Genomic DNA, 22,464 nt, shown 5'->3' with positions numbered 1-22,464 from the left:
CAGGACCTCCTGGGAACCAAGGCTCTAATACCATGTTAGATTACCTATTTACCTAAAAGCTTAAGCTGTTAGGTTGTGGGCCAGCAATGTATATCAAGCCTTAACAAAGGTTTTATAAAAATTCATAAAAAATTAAGTAGAGAAATTTACCCTTTAGCCTATACATCATTGTATTAAAATTGTTGATGAGGCAATATCTTGTTGTAGGATATAGTTGAAATTCAGTAGCATTCTGCTTCAAATTAGTGAAGTTAGTGTCCAATCAGTTGTGAGAAGAGAAAAGTAATAAGTTTGAATATAAATGTGATACATGTTTGCAGCATGCATTCATGTGTGTGTTCATGTTTATGAATATCTTTCTAGATGTGGACCAATTGTTCAGTCTACACCTCATGTTGCATCGATTCTGTCTTGACCTTTTTACCTATCAATATTGACCTGAATCTCTAACTGGATACTACTGTTCTATGTATTAAAGAAACATTATTTTAGGTTTCTTGTTTTTTTTTTTTGGTCTCATTTTCATCTTTGAAATCCCTCCTGTTTTATTAGTATGATGCACTAGTTTTCAGCATCATTTAGATAGACAACTTAATTCTAATTCAAAGCATTTTCACCAAATATGTCACTTCAAATTGATAAAACTCATCAGTTATTTTATTATTGGTTTTTGTTAAATAAGATTAAAGTAATTAGCAAGCCAAATTGTACCGTCGTCGGGTAAATTTTTCTGGTAGATTGGTAGAATGCCACATGTTTGCTGTGTGTTCTAACTTCTAATACTTTTATATGCCTTGATTGGAAACTTTCAATTGCATATAGAAAGACATGGAAGATGAGAGCTAGTCATTAGAGGACGAAAGCTTGACTCAATGCATCCCTTTTTTCCCTTTCTTAAATGCATGGACCCTTTTGATCTTGTACTGTACCAGTAGATGTTTGAAAAGGTTAATTATTTCCTTTATTTCTCGAAGGGTGAGCATCAACCCATATGTGATATGGTATGGGAGCCATGTGTGCTGGGTATTACATTTCCTTGATTTCTCTATGTAGCATACTAGCATCACAATTTTTGTAGAATAAGGGTTGCCTCAGGCCTACAACATGGTTACGAGACCTCTTTTCCTTTTATAGTATAGACCCCCTACACTCTTGCTTTCTGAGAATCGTTGGGACCTTAGCCACATGGTGTGAAGAATTCATTCTTCATGTTAACCTCAATGAGTAAGTTACCTTGAAAGCACCCTTAGTTTCTTTCCTTGGGCTGATGATCTTCAAGCTCTTATTGGATATAGACTGTCTCTAGATTAGTTTGAATGCTTCAATGAGCTTATAAGAAATAAAGAACACCATGGACAGCAATGTCATTCTTGTCACATATGCAGATGGCATTGTGGTTAGAGGGCAATACTATGAAGACCAAGAAGTTGAAAGTGAGGCAAAGTAGAAAAATCACTAGAAGTAATGTGGTCATATGAATAGAAACCAGGGTTTGGATATTTTAAGCATAATTACGAAATTATGAGCCAAGTTTGTTTTAAATATATATTATGTTAAATTGAAAACTGTGGGACAGTGATTATGAATGAGAGCAGATGCTAGATATTATCCAAGTATGATGACTATCACCTTTTCAGGTATTGCTTTCTCTTTTGATTTTTAAAAGCAAGTTTATGCACACTCCTCCTGCCTCATGTTCTAAGGCGTGCCTCAATCTGGGTACTTTCGTAACTTAAATGAAGTTTGAGAAGAACTTTTTCTTTTCAAACCAAGCATGTCATGATGCTATTTAGTCAGATTTTAAAGTCACTTTGGATGTGGGATATGGTGCATTTGGTGAAATTCCACTAGCATGAAGTTAGGGATATTAAGTAATGGCCATGTATGGCAAACAAGAATATTGGTTGCTCTGTGATATGTATGTGATTTATTTTTCCTTGAAACCTGTAAGAATTGGGGTGCTCGATTCTGAAACTTCTTCTATGTTATGCTAAGGAAACATTACTAAGCGTTATCTGAAATCAGTTCCTCTTGTTAAATAAAAAATGTTAATAACTTAAAGTTAATTTACATTTTATCAAAATTCTCTACCAACAGATCAACTGCTTGTACATGTTGCTTGTGATATTTTCCAGAAATTTGATAAAAGCAAGGTGGAAATGGGAAAACATCTGTTTACCAATTTGATGGATATTTACCAACAATCCCTGGGAGTCCTTGTTCATTCCCAGGTACTCCCACATTTACATTTTATCATTGGCAATCCCACTCCTAGGAATGGAACACGTTCCTACAAGCTCTTCAGCACCAGCATCCCACTTCATATTTTAAAAGGTGGGTATCTAGATTCCCAACTTGAGGGAATCACCAAAAATTATGAAGTGACCAAAAAAGACCTAGTTGGCACATTGTTAAATGACTAAGCTTGATATTCGTATGTACGAATTCATCGAATTGCATATTTATTGTTGTTATTATTATTATTATATTTGCAATATTGAATTAATCTTTGGATTATATAGTAATTTATAACCTTCTTTTAACTATTGCTTTTGATATTGTGTTTTCAATGAGTTGGGTAATTTTTATGTAATTTATTTTATCCATTGAATTTTGTGCTAAAATACCACCTACATGCATTTTCTTTATTACTGTTTCTTTTTTTTTTAATTTTTTTTGTGAAACATCATTACTCCAACTAAAAGATATTTTGGGTATTGAAAGTTATTTTATCATCATTCCTAGGAACAAACCAAACATGGGAATTCCCATGCTCAAGAATCTATCAATAATATGCTTCTAAACCAAAAATGAATCTTATATTCTCAGCAATATTGTATCCCAAGTGTCAAGATTCCTGGAGACCACAACACATGGCATATTAGATGCTGTAAATCAAACACCACTTAATGGTTTTAAATGGCCCTTTTCATGAGACACTATTATCATTTCCTTTATTTTTTAATTCTATTCAGAAGTATAACTAATGTTTATTCATATTTTGATTGCAAAACCTTTTCATATGCCTTCAATTTCATCATCTTCCTTTTCTCATCTTTGCTTCCTTCTGAAATAACCATTTATACACTCCAATTTGATGCCTTAGGGTGAGAATGACACAACCAAACAGTTGGCATTCTTTTTAAAGTTTAAAGCTCGTGAAAAATATAGGACAATGGTTGAGTCATTTTGTTTCATTATTATTTTTTAAAAAAAATAGATTTTTTAAGGATTTTTTGAGGTGGAGAGGAATAAGACAAATATTTTCTTTTAGTAAATTTGGGTTCCTTTTAGGTCTAATTAATCCATGGAAGAATATTATATTATTTGTTTGCAAGCCTTTATCCAATTTATCTATATTTAAATTAGCATGATATGCTTTCTTGTCAGATGATATGGATAGATTCCTTAATGTGTTAACCATTTTTGCAGATTTTGAGGAAGTATCAAGTTACATGACTAAGATTAGGGTAATAGGCATTAGTGAAGAGTCGAGTGTTCTTTCTCATCATGTTAGGGTGGTGTGGTATGGTGTCTTGAGTTGGCTTTTACTTACCTACATGTCCTTTTGGTGGCAATCCCATAGCATTTATTTTTTTGGGGACAAAGTTTAGGAAAAAGGTTTCTAGGAGGTTAGATGGGTAGAAGGAGGAATTTTCTTTTGTTCTTGGGAAAGAGGGGGCGGGGGGGTGCTCATACGTTAGAGAATTTGATGAGGGATTTCTTTATAGCGAGGAACAGGGAATCAGGATAGGAGATCATTGTGCTTTGGGATGGTTGTTACTTGGTAGGTCTAAGAGAGGGGAGGGGAGGGTTGGGTTTGAGTAACTTGGTGTCGAAAATATTTTCATATTGGGGAAGTGCTTATAGCAGTTTTCCTTTCAAACCCGACTCTCTTTAGCATAAGGTAATTTGTCATGAGTGTGAGCTTGAACAAAATATCCTGGGTTCTAAAGTTGGAGGGGATGCTACTTATGTAAGTCCTGGTCCTCCTGGATTTATTTGGTAATATCTCATCTTTTGTTTCCACATGTTCGTTACAAGGATGGCAATAGGAAGAGAATCTGCTTTTAGTAGGATCATTGGGTTGGGGATGCTCCTCTTATATGAGCAGTTTCTCCTCCTTTTTTGCTTGTTTATTTTCGTGATGCTCTGATCTTTGATTTCTAACTCACGGTAGTGTAGAGTTGTGGAAATTTCGTTTTGTGAGGAATTTGAATGATTGGGAGATGAATGATATAATCTTGTTGATTAATGCGTAGGGTTTTTTTCATAGCTGTTTGGGGAGGGATAGAAGATCTTCTAGAGCTTGTTTTCATGCCTTTCTTCACTCTTCTGACTCATATTTCTAATGTTATTCCTTTTCCCCTACATTATTTTAGTTGGAAAACTGACATTCCTAAAGAATAAAGGCTTTCATTTGGTCTGTAGACTTGAGTTTAACCAATGCTAATGATTTGCTTCGGAGGATGCCAAACAAGGCACTTCTCTAGATGCGTGTGCACTTTGGCATGCCAATGGAAAGAACTGTTCACGTTTGTTTTTACATTGCCCCATTTCATGGAGCATGTGGAAAATTCTATTTGGCATTTTGGGGTGGCTTTGTGTTTGTCCATCTTCTTTGGATAGCGTATTGTCTTTTGGAAATGGGGGGAAGAGGAAAGCTCTTTGGAGGTGTATGATTTCTGCAATTATTAGATCCATCTGTTTGAAGCAGAATGCTAGAATTTTTAAGGGTATTGAAATTTCTCCTACTTTGATTTGGAGTGAAGTTGTTTTCCTTACAATGTTTTGCATGCACACAGTGTGGGTAGTCCTTGCATTTTTCTTTGGTGCTCTACAAATTAGCTTCAAGGTGAGATGCAGTGAGATTCGACTACTAAGTTTTGCATACTCTCTTGATAGTTTTTTATGTATGGGAACCATATCTCATATTGTGTCATGGTGTAATATGTCAGCCGAGTATTTGGCCCAGAGACAATGTTGGGAAGAAAATTAGTGCTCAGGCTTTTATGTGAGCTGTCTATAAATTTGATGATAGCATTATGCAACTTATGAGAATAATAAAGCATGCGTGCTCTGCTTGTCAAGGCTTAATTAACAACCTAACAACTTAAGCTTTTATGGGTAAAGTGGTGATTTAACATGGTATCAGAGCCATGGTTGCCTGGAGTCCTGCGTTCTATTCTTGTCGCCCACATTGTCGCCTGCATTTTTCATTAACTTGTTAAAGATTGTCTTTGTTCATTGTTTACCTGCCCACCTGCCATCAAGCTGCATCTGCTAGGAGAGTATCAATGCTTGATATTCTTTGCCTGCAGCATAACAGATTAAGCTTGTCGCCCACATTGTCGCCTGCATTTTTCATTAACTTGTTAAAGATTGTCTTTGTTCATTGTTTACCGGCCCACCTGCCATCAAGCTGCATCTGCTAGGAGAGTATCAATGCTTGATATTCTTTGCCTGCAGCATAACAGATTAAGCTTTTAGGTAAAGTTGTAATAATGGCACACTGCTAACATATGAAATCAACTTTCTATAATCAGGTAGTTGGGAATTACTTTTAGATTCTGATAATTTATTTAATAAGGTTCTGAAAGAAACATATAATAATTTGAATGAGCAGTTGCCAGCTGCATAAAGCATCATGTAATTGCTCCAGAAGAATTGTATTGGGACAGTTGCTACAGAAGTTCTCTGAGTGTCTTTATTGATGATGCTTAAACTGGGTCATGTTTCATTCAATATTAAGCATGGCATGCACGTTTACTTTCAACCAGATCGCAAGATATGCCATAGATAAATGGACAGCAATGGACATCTATTATTTTTTGGCTTATGGAACCTAAGCAAGAATGGGGAGCCTTTTTTTGTCTCTATTCTTAAAACCTTTTTCAGTCAGCTTTCTTTCTGAAAACTGACATTATTTTATAGCAATGGAACATTTATTCTGTGATAGTGAACTCTCTATTATAAGAAGTTGATCTTGTTCTGTGTTTATTTACTGCTTGGTGTGAGATCTATCTCTCTCCCCCTCTCTGGTGCACACTGGTGCACAGATGCATGCATGTATTTCATGCCGTTACTTTTACATCAACATTTGGTAATCTGTTTTGCCTACAAATGTTGATGGTACGCTGGCTTATTATTATTTTTATAGATTTGCAAGCGCAGACAAGAGGAGTATAATGTTCTGCTTTTTCATAAAAATAAAAAAAAAATTAAATCTGAAGTTCTATTTATGTTAGTCAGTCCTTTCTTTACTGAGAAAAGAAGAAAAAGTTAGCTTGTTCTTTTTATTTTTGCACTATGAAAATAATTGAAGTTGAAAATTACCTACATGGAACATGAGCCTCTCGTTAACTTCATTCATGGTTGTACATGGCTATAATATTAATATTTGATTGACCCAATGTCTCTTTGTTTGTCAAAATGATAATGTTTTATCCATTTGTTATTGATTAACATGAAAAATGGATTCAATTTCCCCTTGGCAGCTTCTTCTCGTGGATCTGGGAAGCATCCCCAGCTCATGCCATCCACTCCAAGGTGGGCTGTGGCTAATGGTGCTGGTGTTATATTAAGTGTTTGTGATGAGGAAGTCGCTCGCTACGAGACTGCTACATTAACAGCAGCTGCTGTTCCGGCGCTACTGTTGCCACCTCCAACAACAGCATTGGATGAGCATCTAGTTGCTGGGCTTCCAGCATTGGAGCCGTATGCGCGTTTATTTCATCGGTGGATACCTATTACCTATACTTTTCGTGCATTTCACCAAATTTTCTTGAATTGCATCCTAATTTTGTTTCTTTTGAATTAGGTATTATTCAATCGCTACTCCAAGTGCCACCCAAAGACTTCTTCTTGGACTTCTAGAAGCACCACCATCTTGGGCCCCAGATGCACTTGATGCTGCTGTACAGCTGGTGGAACTTCTTCGGGCAGCTGAAGATTATGCATCTGGAATGCGGGTGAGTTGAATCAAATTAGTTTCAAGTATTTAAATGAACTTTGATTCCGCTAATGATCAATCTCAACTTAAATATAATTTCTCCTCATATTTTTTTTTTAATTGGCATTCAATTATTTGCCATGCTGGACTATGAAAATTATCTAAATTAGAGTAGGTAAGTATTCTTGATCTGGGGGAGGACCTGGCTCAGTTAATTGTCAATTCTAAAGCACACTCTTCAAGTACTGCTTGAAGATCTAATTTTGTGGAACATAAATTTTTACCATTTTGTCTGCTGGAGATTTTGGTATCTCAGTTGCTGTGCAGATGTGTTGCCTGAATAATGATGCTGCTTTGTTATACCTCCTAGTGCACTTTTCATAGCCTAGTGGATTTTGATTAAAACTGATATGATGGTTGCAGTTTGACTTTGTTATATTTTTAGTAGGATATAGAATGGAAGTGAGAGGAATGAATTTAGGGTTGCTCCCCTGTTTCATATATATATATATATATATATATTTCACTGTATACGATTTGTTCATGTGACACTCACTTTATTTTAATTATTAAATATAAATGTGGCACTTTGTTTTAACTATTAAATATAAAGATATTTTACTATATATGATATGTTACTGGTAAATGAGCTTGTGGTATTCCTTCTCTTGAGTTTTAAAGAAATTGGTATCTGTCTTCTTTAAATCTGCCTCCGGCTTGAGGGATTATGTCCCCATCCTCAGGTTGGTTAAAGTATCACGAATTGAGTATGTTAAATTCCTCCAGGTGTGCCTGTTTTGATGTAAAATAGTACTAAGAAAAAATTCCGGAAGAATACACTAAAAAAAAAAAACTAGCTAAATCAGTGTGCTGTTTAAGAACTTTCCTTCCTATCACTAAATTGACATAATTATAACCGACTGTCTCAAGAATGACTTACGCCTTAAAACTCCAAATGTAAAACCTGACGCTTGACCAATCTAAAAAATGGTTAACAGAAAAGCTTTAAGTCACTTGTATTTATTATAAGAGCACTTACAGGCCATTGAACCAGCATAGTGTAGAGCATGACAAAGTTCTGCATAAAGTAGACTTAATAAAGTCTCAGCAACCAAAAGTCATGGAGGTAGTAGTAGCCTGGTGTTTGAAAGTATGCTTTCAAAAGATGTATATATTGTTAAAGCTTGATATACATTGTTAGCTCACAACCTAACTGCGTAAGCTTTTAGGTAAAATGGTAATCGAACAAATATATTTCTCCAACTATTTCTTGCAGTCATTGTCGTCTGACCGTGCCATTGACCAGCCCCACTGTCCTTCAAGATCCTATTTATACCCTTCTGACACTAATAATTGAATTTTTGACCATCAAAGCTTGACTTCCATAGCCACATAGTCAAAATCTTAAGTCTTTGTTGTAGTTTCTCCTGCCAGTAAGACTTGTCAGTTATCACACCTCCCAGTAGACCACTGTTGTTCTGGTCCTGCTATCACCAAGCATTTTCTCTGCAGAGGGCTCTCCCAAAATTCATATTAGGTATGGAAGGAAGAAGGGGTTTCCTTCATTAAACCAGTGCTGTAAACCAGTCCAGGAATTTGTCTGGTTTGATGAACCAAGCCAACAGTTTTACTTAAACTGGACCAGTCTAATAGAACCAAACCCGCCGAACAGGGGGAAAAAAGCTAGGGCACATTCAACAGGAGTTATGGTGACCAAAGATCTGTTTGAGCCATTTTAAGAGGGATGTTATAGATTTGAAGGATTGATGTGATCAAGGTCTTAAATTTTGATTTTGAGTTAAAATTTCGAGGCTACAAAAATATGGAAATTTCCATGAAGATTTCGATGTCAATGTCAATTGTGATTTTGATTTTTAAAAATGATGGAAATTACTGGTCAAGCATGGAATTCTTTTATGAAATTTTAAAAATTGTCAATAAGCACAATAATGCTAGATTTGAAGTAAAACTTAAGAAAGATCATTCCCTTTGGCACAAAGTGATTAGAAGTAAGCATGGGTTGGGTGTGAATGGGTGGGATACCAATGTCAGTTTGCGATCTATTTTTGAGAGTTGATGGATATCTATTTCTCAGATTTATCCCTTATTCACTCACATTAATTTTGTGGTGGAAAGGGGTTTTTGGATCTGTGGTTGGGGAATGATGTTCCATCTGCATCTTATCCTCATTTCTTTCAATCGAGCTCAGGCAGGATATTATGATTTCTTTTATTGTGGTTAAATTAGTTGCCCTTTAGTTTCTTGTAACTTTCATTTCAGAGGGTCTCTAAATGATAAGAGTTATTGGAACTATCCTCCTTGTTATTGAACAATTGTAATCTTTCTACAGCTAGGGTTACTTGGTCTTGGGCTTTGGATCATTTGGGGGTATATTTTTGTAAATTTTTTTTTTTTTAATTTTTGGCCATTCCAACTCTTGTTTTCCTTTATACTCATGTATTTGGAAGGCCAAAGAAGATTAAGGCTTTCATTTGGTTGATGTGCTTAATAGAAGCAACACTAATAATCTTTTGGAAATCAGGAGATCTTGAAGGCCTTATTCTCAAATGTTTGTGTGCTTTGTTATTTGAATTCTGAATTGGCATCTCATTTGTTCTTGCACTGTGATTTTTCTTGGAACAACTGGAATAAATTATTTGGTGTACTGGGAGAAGCTTGGGTTTGTCCAGCATTGGTGGAAGGAATGTCAGCTATTTCTTTTGAGGGTTTTGGGCGAAGGAAGGATAGGGCTGTTCTTTGGAATTGCAGTATATTTGCAGTGCTGTGGGGATTATGGTTGGAGCATAATGCAATGATTTTTTTCAGGGAAAAAATTGAATTGGCAGCTGATTTGGGAAAATATTCAATACTTTGCCTCTTTATGGTGTGTTGGCTTTGGATGCTTTAAGGGAGCTTGCTTTTCAAAAATTATGGATTTTTCCAGAATTTTGATAGGAGATGTCTTATTCTCCTCGTTGTAAATTCCTATTTTATTGATGAACTCTCTTCTGTTGCTATAAAAAAAAAAAAATACAACATTGAAATTCACACATTAGTTTAATATTATTTATTTTACAAATTCTGGTAATCTTGAGACATAAATGACCAAATAAAACGTTGTAGCCAGTTTCTAACTTTAATTTTCTATGACATTTCATAAGTATGACAGCTATCATTCATATTTAAAATCCAAAATTTTCTGTAATTTCGAGATTTCAATAAATTTTGGATGATTCATGTAAATTTCGATGGAAATTCTGTAAGACCGAAGTTGACTGCCATTGTGATTTTGAGGGTGGTGGAAACGAAATTTCAACAGAAATTTTGATAATTTCGTGGAAATTTAAGACCACGGATGCGATCACATACACATCCTCATAGAAAAGACCCTTATTACAGAAAATTAAATTCATTAAAACCATGGGTGCCACCGTAGTACAAAAACAGTGATCAAAGATTGCCTGCAATACAGGATGTCAAAAAATTCAAGAAGAGTAAGGGAGTCAATCATGTGCAATCCACTACAATAGTAATAGTGCCAGTTCATCTGCCTTTGATTGTAGTCAGTGGTGTAGCTGATCCTTCGAAGGTTCTTTCTTTCCTTTCATAGAATCAAAAGATGGTAACGGGAGTAAAAGTCAAAGATGCTGTTCTTTCTTTGCTTGACTCAAAAATTTTCACAGCAACTGTATAAGAAGGAAATCACTAACCTTCATATGGATTTCATAGACCTCAACAGAAAATTGGCCAATGTAATTACTCAGCTAAAGTAGAAGGGAGTGGTGGATGAAGTACTATTTCTGGCCCTAAGGTTACAACTGAGCAAGCCCCAGAAATCTGTCCTGGTAACTTCTAACATGCCTCTTGGCTCGATTATGGTATTGAAATCACTTTATTATACTTTCTTGGGGAATGCAAACCTGATATATTATTGATCTAATAAACTAGAATGTATTTTTATTTTAAAGGTGCAAGGAAAGATGACTAGGTAAATGTAGCTATTACTTGCCTCATTGTCATAGGGAATATGCTAGTTCATGGTGGTGAAATATTGAGCCCTGTTAGATTGCGCTTTATCTAAAAGATTAAGCTATTAGGTTGTTGGCCAACAATGTATATTAAGCTTTAGCACTCCCCACATGTGTAGCGCAATTGCATGTGAAACAATAAATTATACTGCAGGGAATAAGATAATTATTAATAACCACAAAATAAGCATGGGCAACAAGATTAGAACCTACGCTCCACCATCCATTCCAAGTTTAGGAACCTAGGTAATAGTATCCCAATCAAACAGCTGATGAAGGTAATGAGGGAAACAAGGAGTCTACTAGATGCAGTTCAACTAGCAGAGACTCTTGGAACAGCTGGAATAAGAAGTTCCCAAGTGAGTAATTATGGGGGTCAAGCACATCCAGCAAGGATCAAGGGGGATCTCGTTGTTTCATGGCTCAGGTTGAAACAACATGCCATTGGACATTCAATAGGCAGTCTCATGATTGGGCATGAGATCTCTGGTACCATGTTAGATTACCACTTTACTGAAAAATATAAACTGTTAGATTGTGGGCCAACAATGTTTATCAAGCTTTAATACCATTTTTAGAAGGGTCTATAGCAAATTAGGACTTAAATGAAGGAAGTTACGATCCACATATCTATGTTAACTATTCAGGAGGTATATTCTAGATTATGTTCTCTCATCCAACGTGTGAAAGATGTTATGTACATGGGAGAGTTCAATAAGCTTATCTCAGGGTGCCAGTTTAAGGAAATTGAACAGCAGCACAGAAAGTTATTCAATATATTGGCAGGCTAAGATAAGGGATCCAGATAAAGCTCAATAACTAGAACTTTGATTTCCAGAATCTAGCTGCAGCTTATGTGAAGGACATAGAAAAAAATTATTTACTTGATGAAGGATAGCTTGAAGAAATGGGGAGACCATGTTGAACTCAAATCTGTGACTACCATTCCACATAAGCCAGTTGAACCAAAGAAGCCAGATAAACACTGATTGTATTGTCTGTGTGGCGAGGAGACTCATTATTACCGTCAGTTCCCCTTCCAAGTTCCATCATGGTGGGATTGTTACCTACCAGGTAGTTCCACAACCTGCAAACACTTTTGTGGACACTGGAGCTGAGTATGTTTTTGTCTTAGCCGGCTGAGTTTGCAACCATTTAGAACGTGCATGGTGCATGTATCTAGTTATTGAATAGGGTTTGACAGTGTTTGTGTGCAGACATGGATTTGGTGCATAATTTCATTTTTTTTTCTTTTCCTATTTTGTGACTTTCATGCCTTTAATGTAATCTTAGGGAGATTGTGGAAATTTGAGTGTAACATATGATCTATGATGGTTGGCAAAATGTGATAAGCGTCAATGTTGGTTCATTCCACTTGTGGTAATTTCTACAAAATTGTTGAAATTTCCACTTTCCATCACTCTCAAAATAGAAATGGAAATCGATTTCTATTTTGCATAATTTCCATCGAAATTTCAACGAATCATTTGAAATTTATTGAAATCTCAAAATTTTAGGGAAACTTGTTGAAATTTTAACTATTGTATGAAATTTCATTGGAATTCAAATGTGAGATGTAGATTTAAAGTTTTATCTTTTATTTTTTATATTTAAACAAAAGATTATTACAAGGGCTTTTGAAATTATATAAAAAGTTAAACTTGCAACAACATTTTATTTAACCATTTACGTGTAAATTTTCTTTATTAGTGTAATAAATAATATTTAGTGAATTCATGAATTTCATTTATATTAACCAAACAAACGAACAAACAAACAAAAACCAAACCTTAGTCCCACTAAGTGGGGTTGGTTGTATGAATCCTTTTCTGCCAATTTATGCGATCATGGACCATTTCTTTTGATAGATTCAACGATATTAAATCCTTACTATCTCTTCCCAAGTTATTTTGGGTCTACCCCTACCCCTTCTATTGCCCCCCACAGTAACTAAGTCATTCTTCCTCACAGGTGCACTATGTGGCCTATGTTGCAAGTGTCCATACCATTTGAGTCGTCCCTCTCTTATCTTATCTTTCATTTATATTAACCGAATGTGTTTAATACGCATATTATATTACAACTATTGCACCTCACGGATCACACACGACATATATGTATTTATTTTGTAATATATTAGTTCAAAAACTTAGATTAATATGTTTATTAGACATAGCATTTCTGAAGTTTCATAAAAGTTCCATGCTTTTCTACTAATTTCCCTCGTTTTTTTCAAATTGAAATCGAAATCTCCATTGAAATTTTTGTACTTTTGGAGCTTCAAAATTTTAGTCAATCAAAATTTAAGACCTTGATCCGCTACAAGATGCATTCTCAATTTCATCATAGATGCTGTGGTCCACTTTGAGTGTTGGGTCACATTCTTTCCATTCACTGACTTCTCCCCTTGTAAATCAATGCTCAAGGATGAACTATTCTATGGCAGTAATGAATGATGGAGGTAGTTGTAGCCTGATATGCAGAGGGAGTCCTGCCCAGAAGCCATATTCTTCATTGAAGAATCTAGAAGATTCTAGTTCTGATTTAATTTATCTTTGCAGTTATTTATTTTAGGAAAGCAAAGGTCTATTTAGCTTTGAAAAGTACATTTTATAATTCTATATATGGTTGTAATCATGTTGAAGGTTGGCTTTGACTTCCGAGAAATTGAATATTTTGGAATTTAGGGTTTTGTACCTTGTATGGTGCGTTCTGCACCAAGAGTGTTCTAGAAATAGGCATCCAGGATCTGTTACAGTGGAAGTAGAAAAGAACACACAAAATTACCAATCCATGCTATCTTAGACCCATTAGCTACTGGTGAAACCAAAACTAGGGCAAACGCAACCTAGGCTTACAAACTGATTGAAAGATACCCCAGTCACAACTGGTTGAACTCTTATATTGAACGTTGAAATACTGGAGGTGCAAACTGATCCTAAAATGGAAAATGGAGAAGTGAGTTAAATGTTATCATTGGTTACTGACAATCCACATGGCTGCTGACATCAGTTGCGCTTATGCTGAAGTCAGTGTAGTCTTGGTCCTGTGTAGAGTTCCCCTTTTCTTCATTTCTTAAAGCTTCTTTAATGCCATGTAAGGTGGCAGAAATTCAATGACAAATGAACAAGAAAAGGAGAGTTGAAATTGGAAGATTGTGACTAGGTAAAGTCAACTCGCACTGCCTCTATATTAAATTTGTTCTTTCTAATACGTAAGAATGAATATTTTTTACGTTTTTATGTTAAACTCAAAATTTTACTTTGTTAAGGATTTGTAAGTCCTAATGTCTGCATGCACATTTTACCTGGTTTTATCTTTAGATCATTTTATGCCACAGCTTACATATCCTACCTTACTACTTTCTTGGTCACCTGTGGTATGCCCTATGCCTGTCACACTGTCACCTAGAAATCATGTCAAACCTTGTATGTTATGAGTAAGATGTGACAAACATTCCAATTAAATAAGTGTATCATAGCATATGAACAACAGTGTATTCATACACACAACTCTCTCTCTCTCTCTCTCTCTCTCTTTTTCACACACACACAGAGACAGATAAGGCCTTGCCATCTCTCTCTCTCTCTCTCTCTCTCTCTCTCTCTCTCTCTCTCTCTCTCGCACACACACACACAGACAGATAAGGCCTTGCCATATTGGGATGTACTAGAAACATCATACATGTGAACTGAACATCTGTAAATACTAATGCACCAACCTTCTAAAGCCATTGCACAAGGAGTTTATTTCATATAGTTGTGTGGACAATGCAATACATTGTGCAACATGCATTCCTGATGTGATGGTCTAGTTTTATGTAGGATGCAGTACTCTTTAACTGATAAGCATATTTCAGTGGATGAAACTAGGGACAGCTTTGGAAATTGATAAACTTATGATTTTCCTAACCCATTTGTGTTTATTGCTCTTGATTGTTGTTGTAGCTTCCAATGAATTGGATGCACTTGCATTTCTTGCGTGCAATTGGGACTGCAATGTCCATGAGAGCGGGTATTGCTGCAGATGCTGCCGCAGCTTTACTTTTCCGTATACTTTCACAGCCTGCATTGCTTTTTCCTCCACTAAGACAAGTTGAAGGGGTGGAAGTTCAACATGAACCTATGGCTGGTTATATTTCATCTTACAGGAAGCAGGTACCAGTTGTCAGCATTAATTGTTTGTTTAGTCTTTGATATTTTGGTTGGGTGCTTCCACAGTTCAGCTACAGAACTCCAGATCACACGCTGATGTATCTGATGTCTGAAAATATCTATTTATTTCGAAAAAGAATACCGATTTAATGATGTTAACTATTGCCTTTTAAAAATACTTTTTGACCAGATAGAAGTGCCTGCAGCTGAAGCAACAATTGAAGCCACTGCTCAAGGGATTGCATCAATGCTTTGTGCCCATGGCCCTGAGGTTGAATGGAGAATTTGTACCATATGGGAAGCTGCTTATGGCTTGATTCCTTTAAGTTCCTCAGCTGTTGATCTTCCTGAAATTATAGTTGCAACGCCATTGCAAACTCCCATTTTATCATGGAACTTGTACATACCTCTCCTAAAAGTCCTGGAATATCTTCCTCGTGGTAGTCCATCTGAAGCATGTCTCATGAAGATATTTGTTGCTACTGTGGAAGCTATTCTTCAGAGAACATTTCCACCTGAGCTATCTAGAGAACAAATCAGAAGAACTAGATACCTTTCTGGCATAGGATCTGCCTCCAAAAACCTTGCTGTGGCTGAGCTTCGTACAATGGTCCATTCATTGTTTTTAGAATCTTGTGCCTCTGTGGAGCTAGCTTCACGCTTGCTTTTTGTTGTGTTAACTGTGTGTGTCAGTCATGAAGCTCAGAGCAATGGGAGAAAGAAACCAAGAGGTGAAGACAACTGCCCCCCTGATGAAATCACCGAGGAATCACAAGTGGTATCAGAAAACTGCAGAGAAATTAGAAACGGAAAAAGGAAAAAACAAGGGCCTGTGGCAGCATTTGATTCTTATGTTCTGGCTGCTGTTTGTGCTCTTGCTTGTGAACTTCAATTGTTCCCTTTGATTTCAAAAGGAAATAATCATTCTGATTCTAGAGATGTCCAGGACATAGCAAGGCCTGCAAAAATCAATGGATCATCTAATGAGTTCCAAAATAGTATTGACTCTGCGGTTCGTCATACTCACAGAATATTAGCAATATTAGAGGCACTTTTTTCATTAAAGCCATCATCAATTGGCACATCATGGAGTTACAGTTCAAACGAGATTGTTGCTGCAGCTATGGTTGCTGCTCATGTTTCTGAACTCTTCAGACGATCTAAGGCTTGCATGCATGCCCTGTCTGTTTTGATGCGGTGCAAGTGGGATAAAGAAATTCACACCAGAGCATCGTCTCTTTATAACCTCATTGATATTCACAGTAAAGCTGTTGCATCTATTGTCAACAAGGCTGAACCATTAGAAGCACACTTAATGAATGCACCTGTTTGGAAGGATGCCCTTGTGTGTTTTAGTGGCAGAAAACGAAATGCATGTTCCACTGCTAACTGCTTTGAATCAGTGCGCTTATCGCTTCAGCAGTTTGATGACTCAACCCATTCAAAAGCTCCACCACAGTGTGAGAAAGCATCAGTTTTAAATGAAAACACTGGAAATACCTCAGGCAAAAGTATTGCAAATTTTCCAGTAGATGCTTCAGACTTGGCCAATTTCCTAACAATGGACAGGCACATAGGATTTAATTGCAGTGCAAAAGTCCTGCTAAAATCAGTTCTTGCAGAGAAACAAGAGTTATGTTTCTCTGTTGTTTCATTGCTGTGGCACAAGTTGATTGCAGCGCCTGAAACACTACCCTGTGCGGAAAGCACTTCTGCGCAACAAGGATGGAGGCAGGTATGATTTCAGGTCTCATGTCTCATTTAGGACACTGTTAATTCATTTTGCTTTGATATTATTTGAGCCTGATGAGAAGCACCATACCTTACTTGATCTTGAATTTTCTGTCAAAACAACATAGATAGAAGAATAAGTGAAAAACATTCATGTTACAATATAGGAGCTTGATTTTTGTTATATAAATAAATCCACTATTTAATCATTTGAATTTAAGCAAGGCGGCATGCCAGGTTGGCCAGCCAAATCCCACACAACCTAACCCAAGGGTGGGAAGGGCAAGGTTTGGGCTTGGATAGGGATATGCTGTCTTGAGACATTATTTACTTCATTGGACTTGTTAAAGCTTGATATATGTTGTTGGCCCACAGCATAATAGCTAAAGCTTTTAGGTAAAGTGGAATTTTAGCATGGTATCAGAGCTGGTTACCAGGAGGTCTTGAGTTCTAGTTTTGTTGCCCAAGTTTAATGTGTGGTGTTTAAAAAATTATTGTATTGCCTGTAATGGGTGTTATCTATCGTGTGTTTACCTCTACACGTGCAATCTGGCTGCACGTGCAGGGGAGTGTTAAATCTTGATATACATTGTTAGCCCACAATCTAATAGCTTAAGCTTTTAGGTAAAGTGGCATTCTAATCAGACCAAACAAGGTCTGGTCTAGTTGAATAGCCTTGTCTACTGTGCTCTTATGTATCTGTGCGTGCATGAGTGTTTTGTGTGTTTTTAATAATTTTTTATTAGTTTAAACTTTAAACTATTGCAAGGCAATATTTGTGTTTTAATGTCTAGCGTTCTCTTTCTCTTGTCCTAATCTTATGTTTTATATAATTCAAATTAATAATTATTTCCATGCACATATGTAGTTTTATAACAGATATTCAGTTTGGCTCTTGAAATCCTTGCTTTGGATTAAAAGGGCTTAGGGATGTACTCACATTTTAAAAGTTCCATTGTGTTTGGTCTTAAAAAGTCAAGTTGGTAGTGGGCCTTTGTTGGGTTTGGCATAGATGTAAACAGAATGGATTGGGATTAAATATTCAATAATGCCTAGCCCTGTGTTTAAATAGTCCTTGTGCACTTCTGTATTAACCATGGAAAATTCATCCTGAATATTTTTTGGTAGCTCTTGTGTGTGCATGTGTTTTATTGTTTGGGAGGTAGGAAGACTCTTGACGGCAGCAGAGTGCTGGGGAAGTGGCGATTTCTTCCGTCATTTAATTATTATGTTTCTATACTTCTTAACTAGGAATTCTTATATGTGTATTGAGACTTTCATCTCTCAATATATTTGTCCGAGGACATAAATGTGGTCTTTCTGCAGTAAAAGTTCCTATCATGATTATCTTTATTTGTTTTCAAAAAGAGAGTAGTTTTGCAAGCTATGGATAGCTTTATTTACATACTAAACAGGTCTATAAATATGTTCAACTTCACCTGAGAAAGTACAACAACAACAACAACGAGCTGTAAGTCCCACTAGGTGGGGTTGGCTACATAAATCCTTTTTTGCTAATTCACCCCATCAAGAGCGTTTTCCTCTATTAGATTAAGGGCAGTTAAATCCTTCCTCACTACCTCATTCCAAGCTATTTTAGGCCTTACCCCTACCCCTTTTAATGCCAAAAACAATAACTAACTCACTCCTCACAAGTGCTCTACTAGGCCTGCGTCTAAACCATCTAAGCCACTCCCTTATCTTATTTTCAGCAGGTGCTATGCCTAAATTATTACATATATGCTCATTTCTTACTTTATCTTTTAATGTTAAACCACTCATCCTCCTCAACATTTGCATCTCAACAACTTTTATTTTTTGCACATGTTTCTTAGTTGCCCAACATTCTGAACTATAAAGCATAGCTGGCCTTTTAGCTGTCTTATGAAACTTTTCTCTTAATTTTAAGGGTATTCTACGATCACACAACACACTTGACGCACTCCTCCATTTTACCTAACCTGTTTTAATTCTATGTACTACATCCGTTTCAATTTCCCCTTCAGTTTGCATAATAGATCCAAGATATCTAAATATATCAGTGCTATTAATCTCTTGATTATCAAGTTTAATCTTCTCTCTATTGCTACTCCTTACATATTGAAATTACATTTCACATATTTTTTTTTATTCCTCCTTATCCTAAACCCTTTAGACTCTAATGAAACTCTCCAGAGTTCTAGCTTAGATTTCACTCCACTCATACTATCTTCAATCAACATGATATCATCTGCAAATAACATACACCAACGATTCTCATTTTGAATATTCCTAGTTAGTTCATCAATTAGTAAAGTAAAAAAATAAGGACTTAAAGTAGAACCTTGATGTACACCTATTGTGATTGGAAAGTCTCTAGATTCTCCTCCTACAGTCCTAATGCTAGTCACTACTCTATCATACGTCTCCTTAATAACCTCCGTATATCTACTGCAAATACGCTTCTTTTCTTAAAACCCACCAAAGAACTTCCCTAGGTACTCTATCATAAGCTTTCTATAGGTCAATAAATACCATATGCAAATCCTTCTTTTTCCTAAACTTTTCCATCAAGCTTCTTGAAAGATAAATAAATTGTGTTTTTCATCTCCAAGCATAAAACTAAATTGATTTTCTGAAATCTTTGTTTCTTATCTTATTCTATGTTCAATTTCCCTTTTCCATAATTTCATCGTATGACTCATAATCTTAATTCCACGATAGTTATTATGGTTTTGAATATCGCCTTTGTTTTTGTACAGAAGGAACTAATATACTTTTCCTCCATTCTTCTGACATTTTCTTGGGTTTTAGAATAGTGTTGAATAGATTAGTTAACCAAATAATTCCCCTAAACATTTCCAAACATCAATTGGTATTTTATCTCACCCTATAGATTTCCTACTTTCCATTTTTTTTAATGTCATCTTAACTTCAAGGACTCTAATTTTGCTAATAAATATCTTGTGAACGTGTTATACATAATTTATTTAACCCAACCACACCAATTCTTCTTAACCATTTAACTTTATCTAGGGTTAGGTGACAAAATGAGTCCAGGGAGCTAAATAAGTATGTAATGCCTACAGGCATTCTGACAACCAAGTGAAGGACGAATGTTGAGATGTTACTTTAGCTTCTCAGGTGTTTCTCAATATATATCACTGTCATGTTACCTAGCCAATGTTTGGAAGATCAAGCTGAATTGGTTGATTGACTCATGTATGATCTGTCTCCTCATATTTGCACTGTTCACTGGTTTGGGGCATTACATATTTGCCCCACTGATGCATTTCTTGTCCTTGAGAATTTCTGCGCACAAGTTCTAGGGGACATGTGTGATCCGACTAGTCAGTGTGGGGGGTTTCAAACACAATCAAAAACATGTTGCACACTGAAGTCACATTGTGGGTACATGTTCCTCAAGGCATGCACATCCTATGGAGTGTGGTTCTCTATCACTATTTAGTGTTGGAATGAACCCATACTTCTAGCTGATGCTGGCTCTTATACCAAGTGTAATGACCCAAGTCATGATGAGCTGAATAAATACATAAGACCTGCACAAGCTCTGTCAACCAGGCTAAAAACCTTGGTTTTGATGTTGTATAGTTTTATCAAACGTATTTATAATGTATCACCCACTACTTTGTCATCTAGAAAATGTGGATGTTCAAGATGTATTGGCCTATTATTCATACCAGTAAAATGACCCATGCTACACTGTGGGACAATTTAAAATGTAAAATCCAAAAAGGAAAAAAATTCTACATATTCCATTGAAATAATTTTAAAACAAAAATAATATCTCAATAGTATATACTACCCCAAAAAAAAAAAAAATCTTAAACATGTGTATGTGTGCACGCATGCACTGTGTATGTTGCCTAACTGATTTGATGGTAAATCGTTAGACGGATCTAAAAAATAATTAATAATAAGAACAAATTTAAAGCTAAAGCAAACAAAAATATGAGAAATTAATATTCTAATTTAAATCTTTGTTAAGTACTTCGAATCCCAATTTAAGAGGCACCACAATAAATTTGTTTTTAAGTTTTAGAAATGGTAAAAAAATTCAAATTATAAATAATTTTTTATAAATACCATTAAAATCTTATTCAAATTAGAGCATACATACTCATTACCCATATACTTTCAATCTATAAAAGGAGCTTTAACATCCACAAAACATATTTTATTTTATTTTACTTTTATATTTAAAGATAGAATATGAGAAAAGTGAAACCAAGACTACCAAACTACATAAATTCTTTTAAGCTTAAAACTCAGGTACAAAATTCAAATATTTTAAAAATTATGCAGTCTAACCTGCCAAAAAAAAAAAAAAAAAAATACAACATATTAAAAAAGCATGACCATTCTCCATACCAATGGATTTTTGCTTGTCCTCCTATTGGCAAAACATCATAAAAAATGAAGATCTAAAGAAAAAATGGCATGAGATTTTTCAAAGAATTAAAATAGAAATACAAATTATTCCAAAAGAGCCTCCGACACCCTGCCCCCAAAACTTGGATTTTCTCACCCCTGGATGAAAATTTTTTTTACCAATATTTTTAAAATCACCAACTATGTGGGAGCATTGCACACACTAAATCTTCTTAAAAGCTACGGATATACATGCTTGTATGATATACACATTTCTACATTATTTTAGTAATTTGAATCAATTTCATAATTCTAATATGTATGTAACTGTAGAGGTAAATAAAGGATAGTGTAAGCATGCTATAGGAGAAGGAATTTTTTTTTTTGAAAGAAGGGGCAATAATTTGGATTAACTTCATATTTTAATGTATAGTGTAAATGTAAACAAAGACAATTGTAAGCATGTCACAGGAAAAAGAAGTAAAAAAATTTTAAAGGGAGTGGGCCAATCAACCGGGGGGAAAGGGGAGGATTTGTGGGAAGATGAAAGCAGTGGACAACTCCACAAGAATGAAAGAGCTTGATTGAACAGTGTGTGACATGTCAACTCCAAAAGAAAAAAATGTGGGCTGCTTTCCAACCCTGAGGTTCAGAATTAAGATATAGATAGGATCTATCACCTAATCTGTGTACTAGTCATTGGTACAGGGTGTTGCTGGTACGTCTATATCCTCCAGTCACAGGCTGCCGCATATTTTTTCACTGTTTCAAGCTATTTTTGTTTGTTGTCCTTTCTGGTATCTTTGTAGTATGTTAAACTTGAATCAAATCAATCATTGGCCCAAAGTCTTCGTTACTTTTTAGCGTTTAGTTTCTCAGCATAAGGGGAGAAGGAGATGGTGATTAAAATAAATGATGGATTAGAGCAGCAAAATTAGGTATACTCCTATCGTTCAATATTAGAACTAACAAAAATAAGAATCTAAATTACATATGTGAGTGTATATTTAATAGTATTCTCAACACTCATATTTAAGCTAGAACACATATGTTAATCATGCTACGCCCAATACAGATCTTAGTTCCACTACCCAAAGTTATAATAAACACTTCACCTATATGATCTCTGGATTTGATGTATGCAAGAACAATATAGTTTTTATTGTTTTTGGTCTATTGGAAGCCTACATTGGGCTTGGGCTGCACAATGGGAAGTAGCTTATCTCCC

At 35.6% G+C, this 22,464-nt stretch overlaps 1 protein-coding gene across 3 annotated transcripts in view; it reads left to right on the top strand.

Annotated features, from left to right (window-relative positions):
• LOC131162239 (protein GIGANTEA) overlaps positions 1 to 22,464 on the top strand; it is a 52,283-nt gene that overhangs the window by 18,240 nt on the left and 11,579 nt on the right. For all 3 annotated transcript variants that reach the window (XM_058118514.1, XM_058118515.1, XM_058118516.1), the window contains exons 8-11: positions 6,498 to 6,738; positions 6,821 to 6,971; positions 14,928 to 15,137; positions 15,325 to 16,869. In XM_058118514.1, coding sequence (XP_057974497.1) covers positions 6,498 to 6,738; positions 6,821 to 6,971; positions 14,928 to 15,137; positions 15,325 to 16,869 — 2,147 coding nt within the window. The remainder of the gene's footprint in view (positions 1 to 6,497; positions 6,739 to 6,820; positions 6,972 to 14,927; positions 15,138 to 15,324; positions 16,870 to 22,464) is intronic.

Source organism: Malania oleifera, chromosome 8 (assembly GCF_029873635.1).
Source record: "Malania oleifera isolate guangnan ecotype guangnan chromosome 8, ASM2987363v1, whole genome shotgun sequence".
NCBI classification, from domain to species: Eukaryota; Viridiplantae; Streptophyta; class Magnoliopsida; order Santalales; family Ximeniaceae; genus Malania; species Malania oleifera.
Note: the sequence above shows the minus strand (reverse complement) of the source record. Positions and strands in the feature narration are given on the sequence as shown.